Source organism: Festucalex cinctus, chromosome 1 (genome assembly GCF_051991245.1).
Source record: "Festucalex cinctus isolate MCC-2025b chromosome 1, RoL_Fcin_1.0, whole genome shotgun sequence".
NCBI lineage: Eukaryota > Metazoa > Chordata > Actinopteri > Syngnathiformes > Syngnathidae > Festucalex > Festucalex cinctus.
The window spans coordinates 34,711,864-34,732,016 of record NC_135411.1 but is presented as its reverse complement, the minus strand read 5'-3'; the positions used below and the strand labels follow the sequence as shown (position 1 = coordinate 34,732,016).

General features: G+C 40.7%; 1 protein-coding gene across 2 annotated transcripts; it reads left to right on the top strand.

Annotated features, from left to right (window-relative positions):
• Window positions 1-898: 898 nt before the first annotated feature.
• Window positions 899-19,822, top strand: LOC144024481 (protein kinase C and casein kinase substrate in neurons protein 3). 2 transcript variants are annotated; one of them, XM_077530839.1, is made up of 10 exons: window positions 899-1,386; window positions 8,752-8,819; window positions 12,352-12,508; window positions 13,981-14,216; window positions 14,660-14,815; window positions 15,440-15,615; window positions 17,202-17,322; window positions 18,281-18,351; window positions 18,424-18,503; window positions 18,585-19,822. In XM_077530839.1, the coding sequence occupies exons 2-10, from the start codon at window positions 8,760-8,762 to the stop codon at window positions 18,692-18,694; spliced, it is 1,167 nt and encodes a 388-aa protein (XP_077386965.1). In that variant the 5' UTR covers window positions 899-1,386; window positions 8,752-8,759; the 3' UTR covers window positions 18,695-19,822. The 2 variants fall into 2 exon arrangements, with proteins under 2 accessions (XP_077386965.1, XP_077387050.1); XM_077530924.1 differs by lacking the exon at window positions 899-1,386 and adding an exon at window positions 4,407-4,517.
• The last annotated feature ends 331 nt before the right edge of the window (window positions 19,823-20,153 follow it).

Genomic DNA, 20,153 nt, shown 5'->3' with positions numbered 1-20,153 from the left:
TCAGTTTTTATTTCATAATGTCCTTTTCCACAATGATCGTCTTTTACATAATGGCGTTTTACAGCCGAATGTCTTGGTCTGTCAATCAAATGACATGAGGCGGAGCCAGTTACGTGATTGGCTGAGTCCCTTATACAGACATGAGCAGCAGCACTTGCAGTATCGATTCACGCGTGGAGATTTTATCGCCTGATGAGGAGCCACGGCGGTCACAGGCTTGCTAAAGCATGGATACGGAAGATAAGTCACTTTCAGAAGTACTCCAAGAAGTAGCAAATCGTTTAGAATCGGATCATAACGTAAAGGCCTTGTTAAACTTCTGCGTCAGGCTACAAGGAAGGCGTCACGGCGATCTCGGCTCACACAGGTGGTGCCACCCACTGACTTTGATTGACAGACCAAGACATTCGGCTGTAAAACGCCATTATGTAAAAGACGATCATTGTGGAAAAGGACATTATGAAATAAAAACTGACTTTGTAAAACAACGTCTTATTATCTTATAAAACCTTGAAAATAAATTAAATGTCATTATTTTTAAAAAGTATGACATTGTTAAAATAATCATTATGAAATATTTAATCAAAATAAAATATTTGTTACATATTAAAGAATAGCATAAAACTTTTCATAATAATACTAACACCTCATTTTAAAATGTAATGTCCATATTACATATTTGTCTGTTATTTATCAAAAGAACAGTTATTTCAAAAAGGCCTTTTTATTTATTGAATTTTGACACTTTTGGGCTTCCATATTGAATGAGTTATATGATTATAAATATATATATATATATATATATATATATATATATATATATATATATATATACATATATATATATATATTCTCACACGTTTGTAACCTTGCTCTCTCCAACACTACGTGCACCTCTATTAACTGTACACTTCATTGAGGAGCGAAGGGTGTAATGTGGGGCAGGGCCTAATTCTGTATAACATTTGATGCAATAATAAGTGTCCCATTGGGGGCTTTAAACGCAGTGGTTCACTTTGAAATCCATTTGAAAATCCCTCAATTCAGCATTGCCTTGACGATTAAAGGACAACATAAGCATTTAATATGAAGATATATCATAAGTACTGCCAGTGTGCTTCTCTGTTTCATTCGGCGTTGACGCAATAATCAACTTTCCACTGGGAACTTTCCCTCCCTTTAACAGTGGCCTGAAATCTGCTGTTAAAGGCATCTTCTCCTGCCTCTTCACGTCTGCTACCGTTTTAACCGCAGGACGCCCCAGTGTGTCCCATCTTGTCCGCTTTTGATGGCAGGATGACTAACGGCTGGATTACCGTCTGCCGACTGCTGCTTCTTCCAGGCGGCATTACCGCACAACAGCTGCAACAACCGGCTTACTACAAGGCAAGTTGGGACACGGTGGGGCTGCACGAGAGCCTCATAACATGAGGTAATACAATATGCACGCATGAGAGACACAAGCGCGACTTCCACAAACTTTTAGAAAAGAGCTGCAGGCCCTAACCCTTAAAGGGTCTTGAACCCCTAAAAAGGACTGAGCCTTAACTCATTCACTGCCTTTGACAAGTATACTTGTCAATTGTATTTTTTAGAGCGGTGCTAAATGTGGGCGAATCTGATTATGCTCCACTGTAAATATCAAACTTGGAAACAACTTTACTGATTCCCAAACACCGGTAGATGACATTTGCCCCATTTTATACAAAATAAACACAGTTTTAGAGTCCATGGGAGAAATGGCTGTATTTTGGCAAACCCATATTTTTCTACTGTCAATTATAAAAGAACGGGACGAGGCAAAAAGTAGGGAGTCTATTCTGTCATTTGGTAGATTCGGTTTATATATAATTATTGAATGTAATATCACGTGAGTATTGGAAATTTTAAAATTTTCTATAATGGCTGGCAGTGATCTTCTTTTGGGGCCCAGATGAATTTATCTGGAACTGAATTTGGGCAACAGTTTCATTGTTCTTTTCTCTTCCATGTTACTTATTCTTGAAACTTAAAGTTTTGAATCACATCTGTAGACCTCATGCCGAAGGTCCCTGGACCTCTTGGAATTAGTACTTCCCCTGTAGCAGAGACTTTGCTCCTCACACATTACTCCAAAACTCCCCTCCCCCAAGGTGTAGTGCTTGCTGCCGAAATGCAGAATTTCCACTTTAAAGCTACTCTATGTAGGATTTCCCCAAAAAATATCTTAACAATAGCCTTTTTATTTGACCATTTATGACTGAAACATATTCTAATTAGTAGATCAACATCTTCGCTGTTCACAATGGGTACTCCGACAAGCCTCTGGCCAATATTATTTAGGAAGCGTCTGGTCCGAATCCTTTGATTTTCCCGCCCTCTGTCTGCAGGATGTGACGTCATACGCGTCATCGTCAGTTGTTTCCTGTCGCGCGAAGACGGAACTAGTACAGATTTTCGCTGCCCCAGACACCCGCTGTTACTCCGCGGAAGGCTGCTCAAAAAAAAAAAAAATGAAAACAATGTCAAGTGCCAAGAAAAAAAAAAAATGAAAACAATGTCAAGTGCCAAGAAAAAAAAAAAATCTAAACTTGATAGTGACCGACGTCGGGCTTGACCGAGAGTCAACATTGGTTTGACATTTCAGCGGTGGAGAGAGTTGAGATCGGACTTGGATTAGAAAAGTGATTCACAGCTGGCTTTCTTTCTACTCCAAAAGGTAAGAAGCGAGTGTCTTGGCATTTAGAAAAAAATGTGTTGTTTTCAAATAGCAGTAACCTCAAGATCGATCACTTCTCGGTCGTAACTATTGGGGTGAAAGTGAGGTGGACGGCAACATTTAGCGTGAAAGGGGCGGCAAAGTTGAATGTAATAGAACAGAATGACTTTATGAAGAACAGACGTTCCATTCCGCGGCGTTTCAATGAGGCTAAATGTTGCCTTATTTTCCTCCGTGAAAACAGCCTATTGTAGCTACATTATGCTAACGGAATGTCAACGGTACTACTGAATGGCGATAACATTCACGGTCATATCACACTAAGTAGTGAATGGGTCTATATGTTTTTCACAATCGTCAATTTCCATAACTGACAGCCCACCTTTCGGCTCATGCACAATGACGCTAGCCTGGGGGCGACATACACTAATAATGACTAGAATCAGGTTGACGTCCATCGAGCGGGGTGACTACAATATGTAACTGCATATTAACATCGGAATGAGGTCCAATTAATTTGCACATCGTTTTGGAGTACAGCACAGGACTGGACTTCGACCGACTAAAGCAATATGATCTGCACGTCCCGTGGACATCAATTGTTTAGTGGGGATCGAGAGTCTCATTCCGTGAAGTGGCCAGCTTTGTATAACATTATAAAACTTCTTACCTCTGAAAACATAGTTTAATTGGATATGATGAGCCGAGTCTTCAGTATTGAGGTCGTGCACGTACGAGTGCGCGCAGCGTGTACGAGCGTGCAGTTTGTTTTCGGCCACAGGTGGCAGTAGAGATTTGAAATTTTAAATCTTACATATAGCTGCTTTAAGTTGCTGTGACTTTTGGCTCTTAAAACTTGTACATAGTTCCTAGAACTATTAAGATCTGTAGACCCCCCAGGAAAATGTTCCTGGACCTTTCAAATATTCTACCCCTATAGCAAGGTCTACTTTTGGCCCCTACACATTAAACCAGAACTGCATTTGGTTGTTCTAAGGTGAAGTTCTTGCTGTCAAAATACTGCATTTCCATCTGAGATTGCAGTACTTGGTACTTCCCAGGAGAAAAAAAACAAAACAAAAAAAACCCAAAAAACATTTCAATCACATCTGCAGACCCCACCGAAAGGTTCCTGGCCCTCCTAAAAGTTTCCCACCTCGAATATGGTCTTAACTTGGCCTTGACCTTTGACACACAATAATAAACCCTTTTTGAATCCTCCAAAAGTTTGTTGTAAAGTTACTGCTGCCAAAATGTGCCTGCACACTTGTTGGGGAAAGGGAGGGGGGGTCCTGGTCCTGACACACGTACACACACCGGATATGTCTTCCAGCTGTGCTTGCAGGGGTGTGCTGAGTTGTAAAGAGGGAAGTTTTGTGCTGCGTTGAGCTTATTTTGTGGGGCAATAAACACACGCACACACTCAGCGCATAACCAACGATTATGTATGACGATGAAGACGGTGAGTGTGCAAGCGACAAGAAGCGGGATACAAAGAACAAGAGACTCTTGCAGCTGTTTCAGGGAGTTCTAAGGGGAAGGAAGAAGGAGGTAAACGGGGGCACTAAAGGAGGGAATGAGGAGGTAGAAGACGGAGGGAGGAGGTAGAGGAGGGGCGAGGAGGCTTGTGGAGGGAGGAGGAAGAGGAGGCCAACTCATCTGACACAAGCGCAAAAGAGCCAAAGGGAAGGCAGACGATCGGGGAAAAGTCAAGAAGTCGAGAGCAGGATAAAAAAGGAAGAAGAAGAAGCAAAAACAGAAATAAAGATTGCGTTGAAAGTGATTACGTTGACAAACAACAGAAGAAAACTTTTACTCCGTAAGTATCGAAATGGAATCAACCTCTTTCTTCATCTTCATTCCTTGCTGTTTTTCGTGTGTGGGGGTGCGCGCGCGTGTGTGTTGCTGAGTTATGTCTGACAGATGAAAACGGGGGCAAGGGGGAGGGCCTAGCATGACGCCCGCTTGGCTGCATGATTGGAGCTCGCTCGGTTGCCGGGAAGCACCACATGAACGTTTTTTTTTTCTTTTCTTTTTTCTTTTTCTTTTTTTTTTTACAGTTTTAAATACAGTATTCTAAATTGAACACGAATCTTAAGCTACTTGTGTCCCATGTGGGGCCTCTGAACTTGTTTTCTTGAAAACGGTCATGCATTGGAAAAAGTTCAAGTTGAAGCATCTGAGGCCTCTTGAAAAACAAAGCTGATTAGTGCAGCTTTGCTATGTGTGTTGAAGCCTATTTTAATTGAATTGTCGCAAGACCCCTTATACAAATCCGACAATATAGCCTTGGATTTCTGATTTAAGTGGTGAAGATGTTGATATAAGTGCTGGATTTGATCCATTTTGGTGTTTAACTCATTCACTGCCTTTGACAAGTATACTTGTCAATTGTATTTTTTAGAGCGGTGCTAAATGGGGGCGAATCTGAGCATGCTCCACTGTAAATATCAAACTTGGAAACAACTTTACTGATGCCCAACCACCGGTAGATGACATCATTGCCCCATTTGATACGAAATAAAAACAGTTTCAGAGTCCATGGGAGAAATGGCTGTATTTTGGCAAACCTACATTTTTCTGCTGTCAATTATAAAAGAACGGGACGGGACAAAAAGTAGGGAGTCTATTCTGTTATTTGGTAGATTCGGTTTATATATAATTATTGAATGTAATATCACGTGAGTATTGACAATTTTTAAATTTTCTAAAATGACTGGCAGTGAATTAATGCAATAATGTCAAATCAGTTTCCAACTAAGGACTTTTTACGCACTAGTGCACTTACAGAACGAATTACAGTACTGTAACTCTATTAAACATACCTGTTAATTTAACCTTGGATTTCTGGTTAACTGATGACAAAGGTAATTAATACGACTACAGTGTTCATGAATGGTCCTGACGTGTGTCGGTGATTAATTCGGCTCGTCGCTTGATGGAATTGTGTCAAATTATCTTCTTCTTTTTTTTCTCCTTTCTTTTCTTTGTCAATCAGCTTCTAAGTAGGGACTTTTCACATATTAGGTCCACTTATCGGGACATTAAAGCAACTGTAACAATACTTCATTACAAAAAAAATGCAAATTTAACATTGGTTTTCTGATAAGTGATGACACAAGCAATTAATATGACTGTGATTTTAACAAGGGGTGGCAACTGGCAGCGTGCTTCTGTGATTAATTTTTTGATGCAATAATGTCAAATCAGCTTCCCATTACTTTTTTTGCACCTTCAAATTGAGCTAATGCAACTGCAACAAGACTCAATTCACAAAATGTGCAAATTTAACACTGCTATGCTGATTTACAGTACTGATGATGCAATCAATTAATATACAATGATGTTCATGTGTAGCAATTATGTCAACTGTTATATTCAAAGAACTGTAACAAGTCAAGTGCATGCAATAAACGTAAACGTAGATTAATCCAACTATAACAAGAGTCCATTTAAAAATCTTCCATTTTAATGTTGGAAGGCTGATTGAATGATGACACCTGTAATTATAATGCGGCAAGAATGCTTACGAGTAGTAGCAAAGCACTTCTATGTTTAATTTGGCATGGTTTTATTTTTATTTTTTTATGGAAAACTGGTGGTCTATATTCAACACACTGGAATGAATCAAGTGATGACCCCGTGTAACGTGCCGTCAGGCCAAATCCTTGTACCTCCAAAAGCAAGAGCAAACCACTTTAGATTGGTCAATAATTCATAAGAATGTCACCCACGTGTGAAACAGACCAAGATATTGATTTTTGGGGGAAAGAAAGAAAGAAAGAAAAAAAGAATTTTTTTTTTTTTTTGCCAAATTGTGACTTATGAGGTTTTGGCCGGAGGCTAGCGAAATGTAACACTGTTTCCAAGAAGTGGGAAAATCGTGTTATGGTTAACTTTGAAGCTATTGGTCTTTGTGTCAAGGTAGAGAAACCAAAAAGAGTCCATTTAAAAATCTAACAATTTAAAGGAAGGCTCCTTTAATTTTACATGTATGGCTTGATCGGCAGTAAATAGTTAGTTTAGCTACGAAAAATGCATAAGAGTTGAAGAATACACCCTTATATTGATTTATTTAACTTTTCTTCAACATAGAAGTACTTCCGTGTATTCGTTATTATACTGCACGGACTGTTTTATTTCATAATTCATTTGAGTGTGAACATCGTCAAGTACGGGGACGAGGACGTTATGTTTTATTAGCTCGTAAGTTGTTTATACTAAACAAACTGACCATGTTCATAATCTTATTTTAACAAAAAAATTATAGAATGTGGATTAGTGTCATTATCATCGGCATGTGCGACGTACTACATTTGTGTTCTGTCCCGCTGTTCTTCCTGTGGTGCCTTCCACTTTCATTTGCATTTCGTTCGGATCCAAACCATTGATAACCAGCCTAGGTAACGGCGTCTCGCATTTCCTTACTTCATTTTGTCTATAAATAAACACGGTTAATACACAACCTTCTTGCAAGCTTTCGTTTACATCATCGGGACGCTACGCAAAAAAAGAAAAGAAAAAAACAGCTAGGGGAGGTTGGGCGCTGTAACGATGATACATTTAATTTTACTATTTTTTCTTTTTCCTGAAATAGTTCGTCAGTTCCACACGTTTTGCATTGCTCGTGCTGTGTGTCACTTTACCTGTTGGATATTGGCAGTTGAGATTGTCCGCAAGGAACCGATCCTCGAGTTCTTTCATTTCCAGCCAGCACACATTCATTAGCGGATTGTCCATTCCTGTGCAGCTCCCGCACGAGCACCACTCACCCCCCGCCTGATTCACTCGTTCGTTAAAGTTTATTTTGTGCCCGAAAAGACCATCTGGCGCCACAACTTTCACATCCAAGGCAGACTTTCCTTCGGTAGGGTTATTTTGTCGTGTTGGATCGAAGCGATAAGGTTTAATCCTTCCGGGTTTGACGCTAGATGCACGGCTGCGTTGCATAGTGTAGCGTCGTTTTCACACTAGTGACGTAAACATCCGGGTTATTTAGTCACGTGTAACAAACATGCCGGCGTTCGATTCATTTTAACATCGGTTTAAAAGTTATTAAATGTACATAAAAAAATAATCACGTCACCAAATTAATTATTGAAAAAGTAGCAACTTTTTGCTGCTAAAAATGGATCAATAAGTAAAGTGTTCCTTTAATGTTGGATTGCTGACATAGTGATGATAACACATTTAACTAATATGAAGATTATGTTACGAGTAGTCGCAATGCGCTTCTGTGTTTAATACGACATGATACAATAACAGCACATGAACTCGTTCTTTGATTGACCGATGACTTAAAAACCTTCCCGTCTATACAACACAGGAAATGGAGGTCAGAGTTCAAATGCATGGCAATTCATGACCTCCTTCAGGGTTATGTCACTCTCGCCAGAGAACGAGAGCGAGACAGACAGGGCGAGGCGCTGAGCATGTGATGATTGAACGTATAATGGCAGCAGGCAACAAGTCTGTGCAGGGAAAATGCTTTGGCGCTCTGGATGGGAAGATGGACGTAGTGTTAACGTTAGCAAGCGTGGGAATCAAGTTGAATTTGGACAGGAAGTTACTGCTTGCATGTTCCCACCAGATCTATTTTTAGGCCTTACTGAGTTGAAAATTGACTGATTTTAATAAAACAAGATCTCATTCAGAGGTCACTTTCATCTGCATGCCTGTGACAGGCTACTTAGCGGTTAGCAAAGTTAGCGCCACGGCATGATTATGTTTGGGGAACCTGGACAGGTAATGTGATCTTTGGTGAAATGTTTTTTGTGTGTTCCGCAGCACAATGTAAGCCAGATAAAAGCAGGTTTAGGATAAAGCTATGAAAAACAGCCACACTTAATTGTATTGTGTGAAGACGTGCCAAGTATCATAGTCATCCCTCAAGAATTAACAAGCACATCTCGATGCAGACTCTCAAAAAACTTATGTGGCCATTTGCAGTTTACAGATAAAGCCATGCGTTCCTATAGTGGCGCATGATGACAACACAGCGATTTGATTGGCTAGCTGGCTATTGCTAACGAGACACTTGCTTCCTCTTGCAGACACCAAAATGTCGACGCTGCCAACCGACAACAAGCGCGAGGATGCTAACAATCGCAGCTTCTGGATGGTAAGATGATGTAAGATCTCGCTATATGTTAGAATATCAACTATTCACATCGTAGCATTTTAGCAATTGTCCTTTGCTAGTAACTGATGACAAGGGAAACAATGTAAAACACTACCACATATACACTCAACAAAAATATAAACGCAATACTTTTGTTTTTGCTCCCTTTTTTTATTAGATTAACTCAAAGATCTAAAACTTCTTCCACGCACACACTATCACCATTTCTCTGAAATAAAAATTGTTCACAAACCAGTCTAAATCTGTGATAGTGAGCACTTCTCCTTTGCCGAGATATTCCATCCCACCTCACAGGTGTGCCTTATCAAGATGCTGATTAGATACTATGATTAGTGTACAGGTGTGCCTTGGACTGCCCACAATAAAAGGCCTCTCTGAAAGGTTTATTTTATTGGGAGTCAGATGGACTGCTTTTCTGGGTCCCTAGACCTCAACTTTAGAGGCTGAAATTCCGTGAATGTTCTTAAAAGGAAAAAGAAAAAAAAATCAGGATCATTATCAGGCTTCTGCAGAGCTTGCTGATGAGCTGGTTATATGAATCGTGTGCTGGAGGGTGGAAACTACTCCAGCTCTCAAGAGTGGACTAGGATTGGGGAAGCCTGCTCAAAACGATAAATTGATTATCAAAAATAGTTGATGATAATTTGATAATTGAATAGTTGGGAATAACTCAATTAATTGTAGCACATCTACATGTTAGCGTTTGAGCAAATTCCCTTTGCAATAGAAATAGAATTCAGAGCACAACTTCCAATTCCTATTATTCTGCCGTAGTGTTTTCTTTAGTTTTATATTTAAATATAGCTACACGTTAACCTGCCAATTGTTAGCTTGTTAGCATTGTGTACAGTCTTTAAAATGGGTAACTGATTGCAGGGCAAAATGTTTAATCTTTATCAATTTGCCTTAACAAGGACATTAAAACATGAAAAATGCTACTTTGTGTGTGTAATGGCTTGAGTCTGAACTCATGACAACGTTGTCTGCGCTAGAGGCGGCGGCACCTCTGTAGCTAACAAGGTGTTCTTTGTGTAAACATAAATTCAAGTCAGCCATTACGACTCCCAAGCTTGACTGTGGATTCACCCAATTGTGTTTCACATGACACAATAGTTGAATCAAAATTTAGAATCAAACGGCATCTTGCTCTTGTCTTAGTCCTCATGCGGGATGAGAAAACATTTTGGCTTTTGGCAACGTGACATTCATTAGAGAGGCGCCGCTCCCCCTTCTTTGTTTTCAGTTAGCATGCTACGCTACACTAATTGGATGCAGCTCGCAGTTGAGACACAAGCAGCAGTGTGCCTCCAAGTCAACTCTTGTTCCCCCAATGTCCCTTGACACAGACTTTTTCTGCTTTTATGCATTTGATGCATAACATCCATCCATTTTCTTGACCGCTTATTCCTCACAAGGGTCGCGGGGGCTGCTGGCGCCTATCTCAGCTGGCTCTGGGCAGTAGGCGGGGGACACCCTGGACTGGTTGTCAACCAATCGCAGGGCACACAGAGACGAACAACCATCCACACTCACACGCACACCTAGGGACAATTCGGAGCGCCCAATTAACCTGCCATGCATGTCTTTGGAATGTGGGAGGAGACCGGAGTACCCGGAGAAGAACCACGCGGGCACGGGGAGAACATGCAAACTCCACCCAGGAAGGGTCGAGCCTGGACTCGAACCGGAGACCTCAGAACTGGGAAGCGGACGTGCTAACCACTCGACTACCGTGCCGCCCTGATGCATAACATGTTATGTGTTATTTCCTAATTTTATTTCATTTCATTTTAGATGCCAACTGTTAGAAAGTTGGCATTTTTTTCAATGCATGTAGAAAATGGTTTTCCCCTATGGGTCAGATGTAAATTTCTTAGCAATCTGCCTAAATGTTTTCCATACATGGGCTTCTATATGGATATATGTTTGTATGTTAGCAGTTTAACCATTCTTATTGCCAAAACTCTAATATTGTACTGGAACTGAAATAGTCCCTGACTGCCAGGCAAGCTGTAAAATACTAGATAATAGATTTGCTTACATTGTTTTTGTGTTTGGTGATATATTATGTACAGTATTTATTTTTGTTATTATTATTTTCCATCCATCTTCTTAAACCGCTTATTCCTTACAAGGGTCATGGGGGTGCTGGAGCCTATCCCAGCCAGCTACGGGCAATAGACGGGGTACACCCTGAACTGGTTGCCAGCCAATCCAGGGCACACACAGATGAACAACCATTCACACTCACAATCACACCTCGTGAAAATTTAGTATTCAATTAACCTGCCATGCATATCTTTGGAATGTGGGAGGAAACCAGAGTACCCAGAGAAAACCCATGAAGACACAGGGCGAACATACAAACTCCACCTAGGAAGGCCGAAGCTTGGATTCGATCTCACGTTCTCTGCAGTGGGAGGCGGATGTGCTAATCAACCCGCTCTATTAATGTTTAATGTTTTTAAAATATTTATTTAATTTCATATTTTTTAGGAGGTGCCATTCTGCTATATGCAGATCTATCTGCAATCCTACAACTAGCATGTTAGCATTCATTAATCTCAACAGTCTTGTAGTTTTTGCATTGTTTGTATTTATGATGTTGCCAACCATTGTGTTGTGCACAAAAAGAGGCCAAACCACACACATGCACGAGAAAATGTCTATTAGCTTTAGGCTAGCAGTGGTCAACACGTCCCAGAATCCCTTGCAAGCACAAGATAGAAGCTCTGTTACTGGTTTGGTGCTGTGTTGTTTCCGTTGGCCCGCCAGCGGATTCCTCAGCTGGTTCTGCTTAGGGAAGGCACACGCGCGCATACACATGCGCACAACTCTCCTCACTTACTCTCTCTGCCTCTGTCATACACTCTCACATGCGCACTCTCCTCTTTCACCTTACTCACTCGCTCACCAACTCATACATTCACTCTCCTCTGTCTCTCTCTCTCTCTCTCTCTCTCTCTCTCTCTCTCTCTCTCTCTCTCTCTCTCTCTCTCTCTCTCTCTCTCTCTCTCTCTCTCTCTCTCTCTCTCTCTCTCTCTCTCTCTCTCTCTCTCTCTCTCTCTCTCTCTCTCTCTAGCAAACACACCACGCACGCTCACTGAAGCCAAAAACTGACTCCAAGAACTAGATGTAGCATTCAAATAGACATGCTGATTGATGGCAATGACAATGGGATTGCCACATTGTTATATACATTTTACAGGCTCTGAAGACCTTTTTCCTTTCTTCCTATTTATCTTAATTCCATGATAATTTCCTATCATGTCATGAAAAGAGATGAGTTATTGTCGCGCTGACTCTAAAAGGAGTGCAGGAAGAGTCAAAGCCTGCCAGGAAACTTTGGACCATGACGTCCAAGCTCCACATCCACAAACTGGCTTAGCTCACTCTCTCCTTGTGAGCGACTCTAGCTTGGTGTCTTTTGGCATCCTCTGGTGGCTACCCTGTTAAATGCAGGCCTAGACGCCACATTAAAGAATGTTTCACTTTGGGTTTGGGTTTGTAGCCCGGCAACTACCAGCGCACGGTGCGACGCACAGAAGACGCGTTCCAGGCGTGTGGTGACCTGGCGACTTGCATCCAGGAGCGAGCCCGAGTGGAGCGTCAGTACGCGGTGCAGCTCAGCGAGTGGAGTAACAAGTGGAAGCCGCACGTGGACTCCAGTGAGTGCTCCAATGTCATAAAGCCACAACCAATCTACAAAGTGCGCAATGTTAATACATCTCATTCAGTAATATACAGTACAATATTTGTTGTTATGTTAACAGATGGGTTTTCTTGAGGTCCAGAGTCCTGCAGATTTTAGATGTTTCCGCTCACTAGCACACCTGATTCATATACTCAGCTTATCAGCATGCCTGATAATGATAATTATCTTTGGTATCAAGGGTGTTGGTAGGTGGAAACATCTACAACCTGCAGGACAACAGACCTCGAGGACTGGAATTGGTGAACCTTAGCCTACAGATACAAAAAAAAAAAAAAAGTTACTTTTTGTCTGACGATTTTAAATTGTTTAACATTTGTTTAGGATAACCTGAGGGTTCTTGAGGTAACTGAGATCTTTCTCTCTGCACCTTTTCTTGGGACTAGTACGCTCTTTCAGTACTGGCCAACTTTCACGACTAGAAAGTCTCTTTGGACCTGAATCCTTTTGGGACTAAAACATTCACTGGGACTAGCTTCTTCTCTTAGGACTAAAGCATCTCGAGGCAAGACCTATCTCAGAACAAAAACCTTCCATTAGAACTAGTACCCTCTGTTAGGACTAACACTTTCTTTTGAGACTAAAACCTCTCAGGACTAGAACTTTCTCTCAAGACTAAAATATTCTCAAACCTTTTCTTGGGACTAAAACCTTGTCTCAGGTCTAGTACCTTCACTCAGGACTACAATCATCCCTTGAGTCTAAAACTTCCTCTTGAGACTAAACTCTCTGTCAGTACTAGTCCCTTTACTCAAAACTAGAACCTTCTCCTGGAACTAGTACCTCTTGGGACTTGAACTGTCACCTGGGACAAAAATTTTCACTTGCGACTTAGAATCTTCCTCTGAGACTAAAATCTCTCAGGATTACTAAAGCCTCTCAGAGCAAGAACCATCTCTTAAGACTAAAACCTCCCAGAACTACTATCTTAATTCTGTCTGAAAACCTCTTGGGACTAGAACCTTCTGTTGAGATTGGAATTTTACCTAGGGACTGGAACCATCACTCGGTAAGAGAACTTTCTTTGGGACTAAAGCCTTCTCTTGAGTCTCAAACCTTCTCTCAAGACAGGAACCTTCACTATGAACTGGAAATGTCTCGGCACTAAAACCTTGACTTGAGACTAAAACTTGCTCTCAGGACCAGTACCTTCAGTTGGAACTAAAAACCTTCTTTCAGGACTAGAACATTCTTTCGAGACAAGAATATTTTGTTGGAACTAAGTCAGTAGTAAAAGTTTCTCTTGCCTTGAGACTACAACTACTACCTAGAAAAGGCTGTAATTCCAAGGTTGGTATGTAGTTTTCCTGAATGTTTACAGCTACAAAAAAAGATGTATGTAAAACTGTGACTGTGGTGATGAATATTGAAATATAAAGTGTATAAAATATTGAAACTGTGTCTATGTTTGACCTTCATCTTCCTCAGGTCCGCTGTACGGGTCCTTGCTGAAAGCTTGGCAGTGTTTTCTGTCTTCGGCCGACCGTCTGGCGTCTCTGCACGCGTCCATCTGTCGCTCCCTGGTGACTGAGGATGCAGAGAGGCTGAGGACTTGGCAGAAGGAGGCCTTCACCAAGAAGATATTCGGGGGGTTCAAGGAGGCCCAGGATGCCGAGACCGGCTATGCCAGAGCACAGAAGCCTTGGACCAAACGCCTCACAAAGGTTGGGAAGGTCCATCCATCCATCCATCCATCCATCCATCCATTTTTTTGACCGCTTATTCCTCACAAGGGTCGCGGGGGATGCTGGAGCCTATCTCAGCTGGCTTTTGTCAGTAGTCGAGGTACACCCTGGACTGGTTGCCAGCCAATCGCAGGGCACACAGAGACAAACAACCATCCACACTCACAAGCACACCTAGGGACAATTCGGAGCGCCCAATTAATCTGCCATGGGATGGTCAAGGTGTTTAAAGTTTAAACACATGAAAGCAGTCGAAGTGAAGCTTGTCCAATGCACTTATGGAGGTCTCATGCAGAACCAAATGGGCCCTTCACTAAAATATCATCCCAACCTATGCCACCTGGTGGAAATTGAGCTTTTTAGCACTTAGGATGGCAAATATGACTTTTTTTTTGTGTATGTGTGTGTGTGTGTGTTGCCAGCTGGACAAAGCCAGGCGAGCGTACCACAAGGCGAGCCGCAAGGAGCATGCCGCCCGGGAGCGCGCGTCACAGGCACAAGACAATCAGAACATGGCGGCGGACAAGCAGAAGAAGATTCAGGAAGATCGAGAGATGGTTCAGCAGGAGGCACACAAGGTAACGAACCACTCACGGTAATAGTAAAATAATAATAATAATAATAATAATAATCATAATAATAATAATAATAATCTTGTCGTTTTTTAAAGTATTAATATTTATAGTGAGGATTGTTCATATGTCTCATTAAATAATTGGTTAATTAATTTATTGTACATCATATAATCAAATGATCAATTCTTTAATTTCATTTTAAAACAAAACATAAAGTACAAAAATACATTTTATAATACAGTGTAAAATTAAAATTACATTTTAACCAACCAGTTGATTGTATTATTAACAGTTGATTCTAGAAAATTTATGAATACATTTTTAATTTAATAAATAATAAAGATTTTTTATTAATATAATTTATCTTGATTTATTAAAAATTCTAAAATTAATCAGCCAATTACTGTATTCAATTAGATTTTTTAAAATTTATTTTATTTATTTATTTTTTAAAGTCAAAATGTATGCCACCAATATTTTATTTTACTGGACTTTTGCTCATGAAAACAAAAAAAAAACAAAAAAAAGGTGAAGCACCAGAGCATTATGTATAATATGTGGGCTGTGGGCCATGCTGTGCTGACACGTTAAGTTATAAGTTATGTTTTAATGGCATGTGTACGATAGGTGCGAGCCCGCTACGAGAAGGTACTGGAGGAGACAAATCGTTACGCCCCTCGTTACATGGAGGAGATGGAGGCCATCTTTGATCAGTCGCAGGACGAGGAGCGCAAGAGGATCATCTTCCTCAAACAGGCCTTCCTCTCCTTCGACAAGCACCTCGACGTCACCACCAACGACAGGTAGCCACACCGGGTCTATTCAAATCAACTTTGTAGGTATCACAATTGCATATTCGAATCAACTTTGTCAATATCGCTACTGAATGTTTGGATTGACTTCATGGTAATGTACTGTATATATTTAAATCCACTTCACCCAACTTCATAGGTGTGAACGTATATTTCTTTCAACTTCACAGGTACCACTACTTTATAATTCAAGAATAGTCTAAGGATGCCACCGTATATTTAAAACACCTTCAGTGTTACCACTGTATATGTTTAAATGAACCACATCAGAGGCACCATTGTATTGTCAAATGAACAACAAAGGTACCACTGTATAAGCAAATAAACTTCTTAGGTACAGCTACTTTGTGTTTTAATGTCCTTCACTCCGAGACAACACTATACATATAAATTAACTTCCTAGGAATTACCACTGTGTAGTGCAGTAACCTTAACCCAACTTCAAATGTATTTTTGAAGGTATTTTTTGACACTGTATTTTTCAGCAAACTTGACGGGTATCACTGTCCTTTCAAAAGACCGGCACCCAACTTTATAGGCACCGACTGTATTGTACTTCAAAGGTACCACTTTATATTTTAAGTAAATTACCACAAGCGTATATTTGAATTAACTTAAAAGATTCAACCATGTTTAGCACGTCCGCCTCCCAGTTCTGAGGACTCGGGTTCGAGTCCAGGCTCCGGCCTTCCTGGGTGGGGTTTGCATGTTCTCCCCATGCCCGCGTGGGTCTTCTCCGGGTACTCCGGTCTCCTCCCACATTCCAAAGACATGCATGGCAGGTTAATTGGGCGCTCTGAATTGTCCCAAGGTGTGCTTGTGAGTGTGGATGGTTGTTTGTCTCTGTGTGCCCTGCGATTGGCTGGCAACCAGTCCAGGGTGTCCCCCGCCTACTGCCCAGAGCCAGTTGAGATAGGCGCCAGCACACCATGCGACCCTTGTGAGGAATAAGCGGTCAAGACAATGGATGGATGGATAGATTCGACCATGTGTTTAAAACACAACTTCATTTGGTCCCACTATATATTGAAATTAGGGTCTCCCAACTCCAAATGCACAACGGCATTATTGAAATAAAACTTAAAAGTGTTCATTTAAAAGACCAACTTCAAAAGAACTTTATACAACTTAAATGCAGCACCATATATTTAAATTAGTTTCACAGGTACTGCTGTATATTTAAATGAAATACACCCAACTTCTACAATAACACTAAATTACCTTACATCATTTATTTAAATGACCTTCAAAGGTACTACTGCATATCTGAAATGAATTTCGAAGGTACAACTGTATCTTCAATTGAACTTCAAGGGTACCACTGTATATCTTAATGATCTTCGCTCAAAGGCACCGCTGTGTATGTAAATAAAGGCAGAGCATTTATAACCGGACTGCTTTCTTAGTTCCTGTGTGCCGTTTCTTCTTCCACCTTTGTCGTACTAACATGAAACAATATTCTTCCCTGAATCCCCGCTCATAAATACACGCCGGTCAGAACTTAATGAAATTAATAATTCATCATCGGCATGCTGATAAACAACATCAATCACTCTCTCGTTTCTCTCATTGCGCAGCATGAAGGAAGTTTACAGCCAGCTACATGACACGGTGGCAGCCATCGACGAGCACGAGGACCTCCGTTGGTGGAAGAACACGCACGGGCCCGGCATGCCTACTGATTGGCCGCACTTCCAGGTGCCTCTCACGGCTGTTTAGCTTAGCATTGAGGAAAAAATACGCAGATGAGAAAATCTCATCAAATGGCAAAGTTTACTCAAGTACAGTACAGTACATTGATGATAGTGGGCTAACATTAGCGACTGGACAGAGCTAAACTGTTGACAGGAATTAGTTGTTTAGTTAGCCTCAATGCTAGAAGTGAGCTAGCATTAAGTAGCATTAATGCAGAGCTACACTTGATCGCTAACAGTTGACAGTTGTCAATAGGTAAGTTAGCCTCAGTGAGCTAACATTTGCCAACAGACACGGAAGTACTAAACTTTCCTGATAGTTTATTTTCACACACTCACACCAACAAACATGGTCTCCGGGCCTGAAGCGAACCCACACTGCTTGCGCCAAGGCCAAGCAACAGCACCACCTAGCCACCCAGAGCCCAACTTCCCTGCTCGTTGTTGATAGGTGTCCGTAGCCCAGTTAGCCTCAATGCTAATAGCCAACTAACATTAACCTCAGTGCACATAGACCTTAATTTGTATGCTAATTGTTGAATCAATATGTTAATCAGGTTCTGTGCTAGCTAGCATTAGATGAGACCCAGAGTTAAATTTGTGACTGCTAACAGTCGGCAGGTTTCAATAATATCGGTTAGCCTCAACGCTAGTCACCAGCTAACATTAACAAGGAGATACAAAGCCAAACTAAAGCTTGATAACTACAGCTGTGTCAATAGGTCATTAGTCGCAATATTAGTCGTGAACATTAACTAACGGATGCCGAACTAGTCAACAGTCAGCCAGTCAGCAGGCATCACTCAATCTGTTAGCCTCAATGCTAGTAGCACACTAACATTAAGCAGTAGCTATAAAATCAAATTACGTTCTAAGGGTTTAGCAGAACAAGTTAGTAGTGAGCTAACGTTTACTCATGCTAACATACTAATGATCTTTTTTTAAATTGAATTGATGTTCAGGAATGGACGCCTGAGAAGAAAAACAAAAAAGGGAAGACGGTGGTTGGAGAGAAAGCAACATTAGAGAAAAGGTAAAGAAATTGAACCCAGAAGTCATGATGATAATGATGATAATACGTTCATGACATTGTTTTTTCCTTCAGCGTGAAGATTGTCGGTGTGAGAGTGAGAGCGTTGTACGACTACATCGGCCAGGAAACAGATGAACTCTCCTTCAAAGCTGGTGAATGTTTGTTTTTGTTTTTTTTCCTCGATGTTTTTGCACAACAACAACAAAAAAATAATCATCCTTGTCTTTTTGCAGGTGAAGAGTTCATGAAGACTGAGGAAGAAGACGACCAGGGCTGGTGTAGGGGGGTGAAGGACGGTGGCCTGGAGGGACTTTATCCTGCAAATTATGTGGAGGTGGTTTAGCGGAAATATATTGTATTTAAATGCATTGATCATTTTTCTCCTGTGGATGTTGGCTTATTAAGAAAAAAAAAACAATGTTGTAAAAAAATGTAGCTGTTAGCCAAAGATCTGTGAACAGTTTAACATGCAGTGAGATTGAGATTTAAAAAAAAAAAAAAATTATGACTTGCGCTCCGATTCCTAGCTGCTTGTCATTAGTTTTCTAAGTTCACCATAGACCACAAACTCTTCTTTGTCTTTTCATTAGGAAGTTGTGTTCCGAAGTTGCATTACAAGATTATGAGGTTTTGTTACAGACGTAATGAGTGTATGCTGCAAAATAAGTTACACCATAAAGCTACATCGCGATGGTACGTCACAAAGGTACATTACGAAGGTATGTTGCAATTTTTTATTTTTTTTTACAAATCTACATTTTGTATGTACGTTACGAAGGTATGCTTCAAATGCACCTTACGAAGATACATTATGAAGTCACGTTATGAAGGTACATTACAAATTTGTTTTGAATGCACACTTCAAATTTAAGTTAATGACTTTACATTACGAAGGCAAGTTATGAACGTACGTCATAAGCGCAAGTTAAAACGATATAAGAAAATACTTCACAGTGGTACTTTACAATTGTGTGAATATTTGTCAATAATGTTATTTGTCTATTCTTTGGTGTAGCAACATAAGTCATCTGGCTTGACGGAGAAAATTCTACATTGTGCATTTCTGTGTAATTTCAATTGCATTAGTGATGCTAACGAGAGTCCTGGTGTATGCCAAACCATCTTGCCATCTTTACTTAATTGTTGTGTTAAACCCTGGTGCTAAAAGTGTTTTGTTTTTGTTTTTTTAAATTTATGACACTTTTTGTTGTTTTTTAACAAGAAGCTATGTAATAACCATGTCAGACATACAAAACCAGTGACCACTAAGCAAAACAAGAAGTACCACTTTTGGCAAACACGTTCCTTTAAATATATATCTATAGAAAATTGGATTTGTATTTTTATGAATGTTTTATGTTGATGTAATAAGAAAGTTGCATTCCGGTCTTATCCACTATGTGTGTGTGTGAAACACTTTGTATGTAGCCCAAATTATTTTGTTTTTGAGGAAATAAATTTTTGAAACTCATGCGTGTGTGTGCGTGTGCACGTTCATTTGTGTGCGTGTGTGTGCGCGTGAGTCATGGCGCCCTCACATTTGGGAGTCTCCACCCGTGTCAGATGTCAAGTGTGTGCATGCAAACACACCCAGAGACACTCGGGATGACGGCAGGTCAAGCGTTGCTCTTTACCCAGACATCACTAGTCGTGTCAGAGTGCCTCTGATTTGCACATATGGCCGCCAGCTTTCTACCAGTGATGACGAATCAGCCTGCTCAGTCGCTCCAGCAAATTGTGCCATGGACTGGTTCAAATTGTCTCACGTCAAAGTGTGACGATTTTTTGTTTTTTTTTGGATT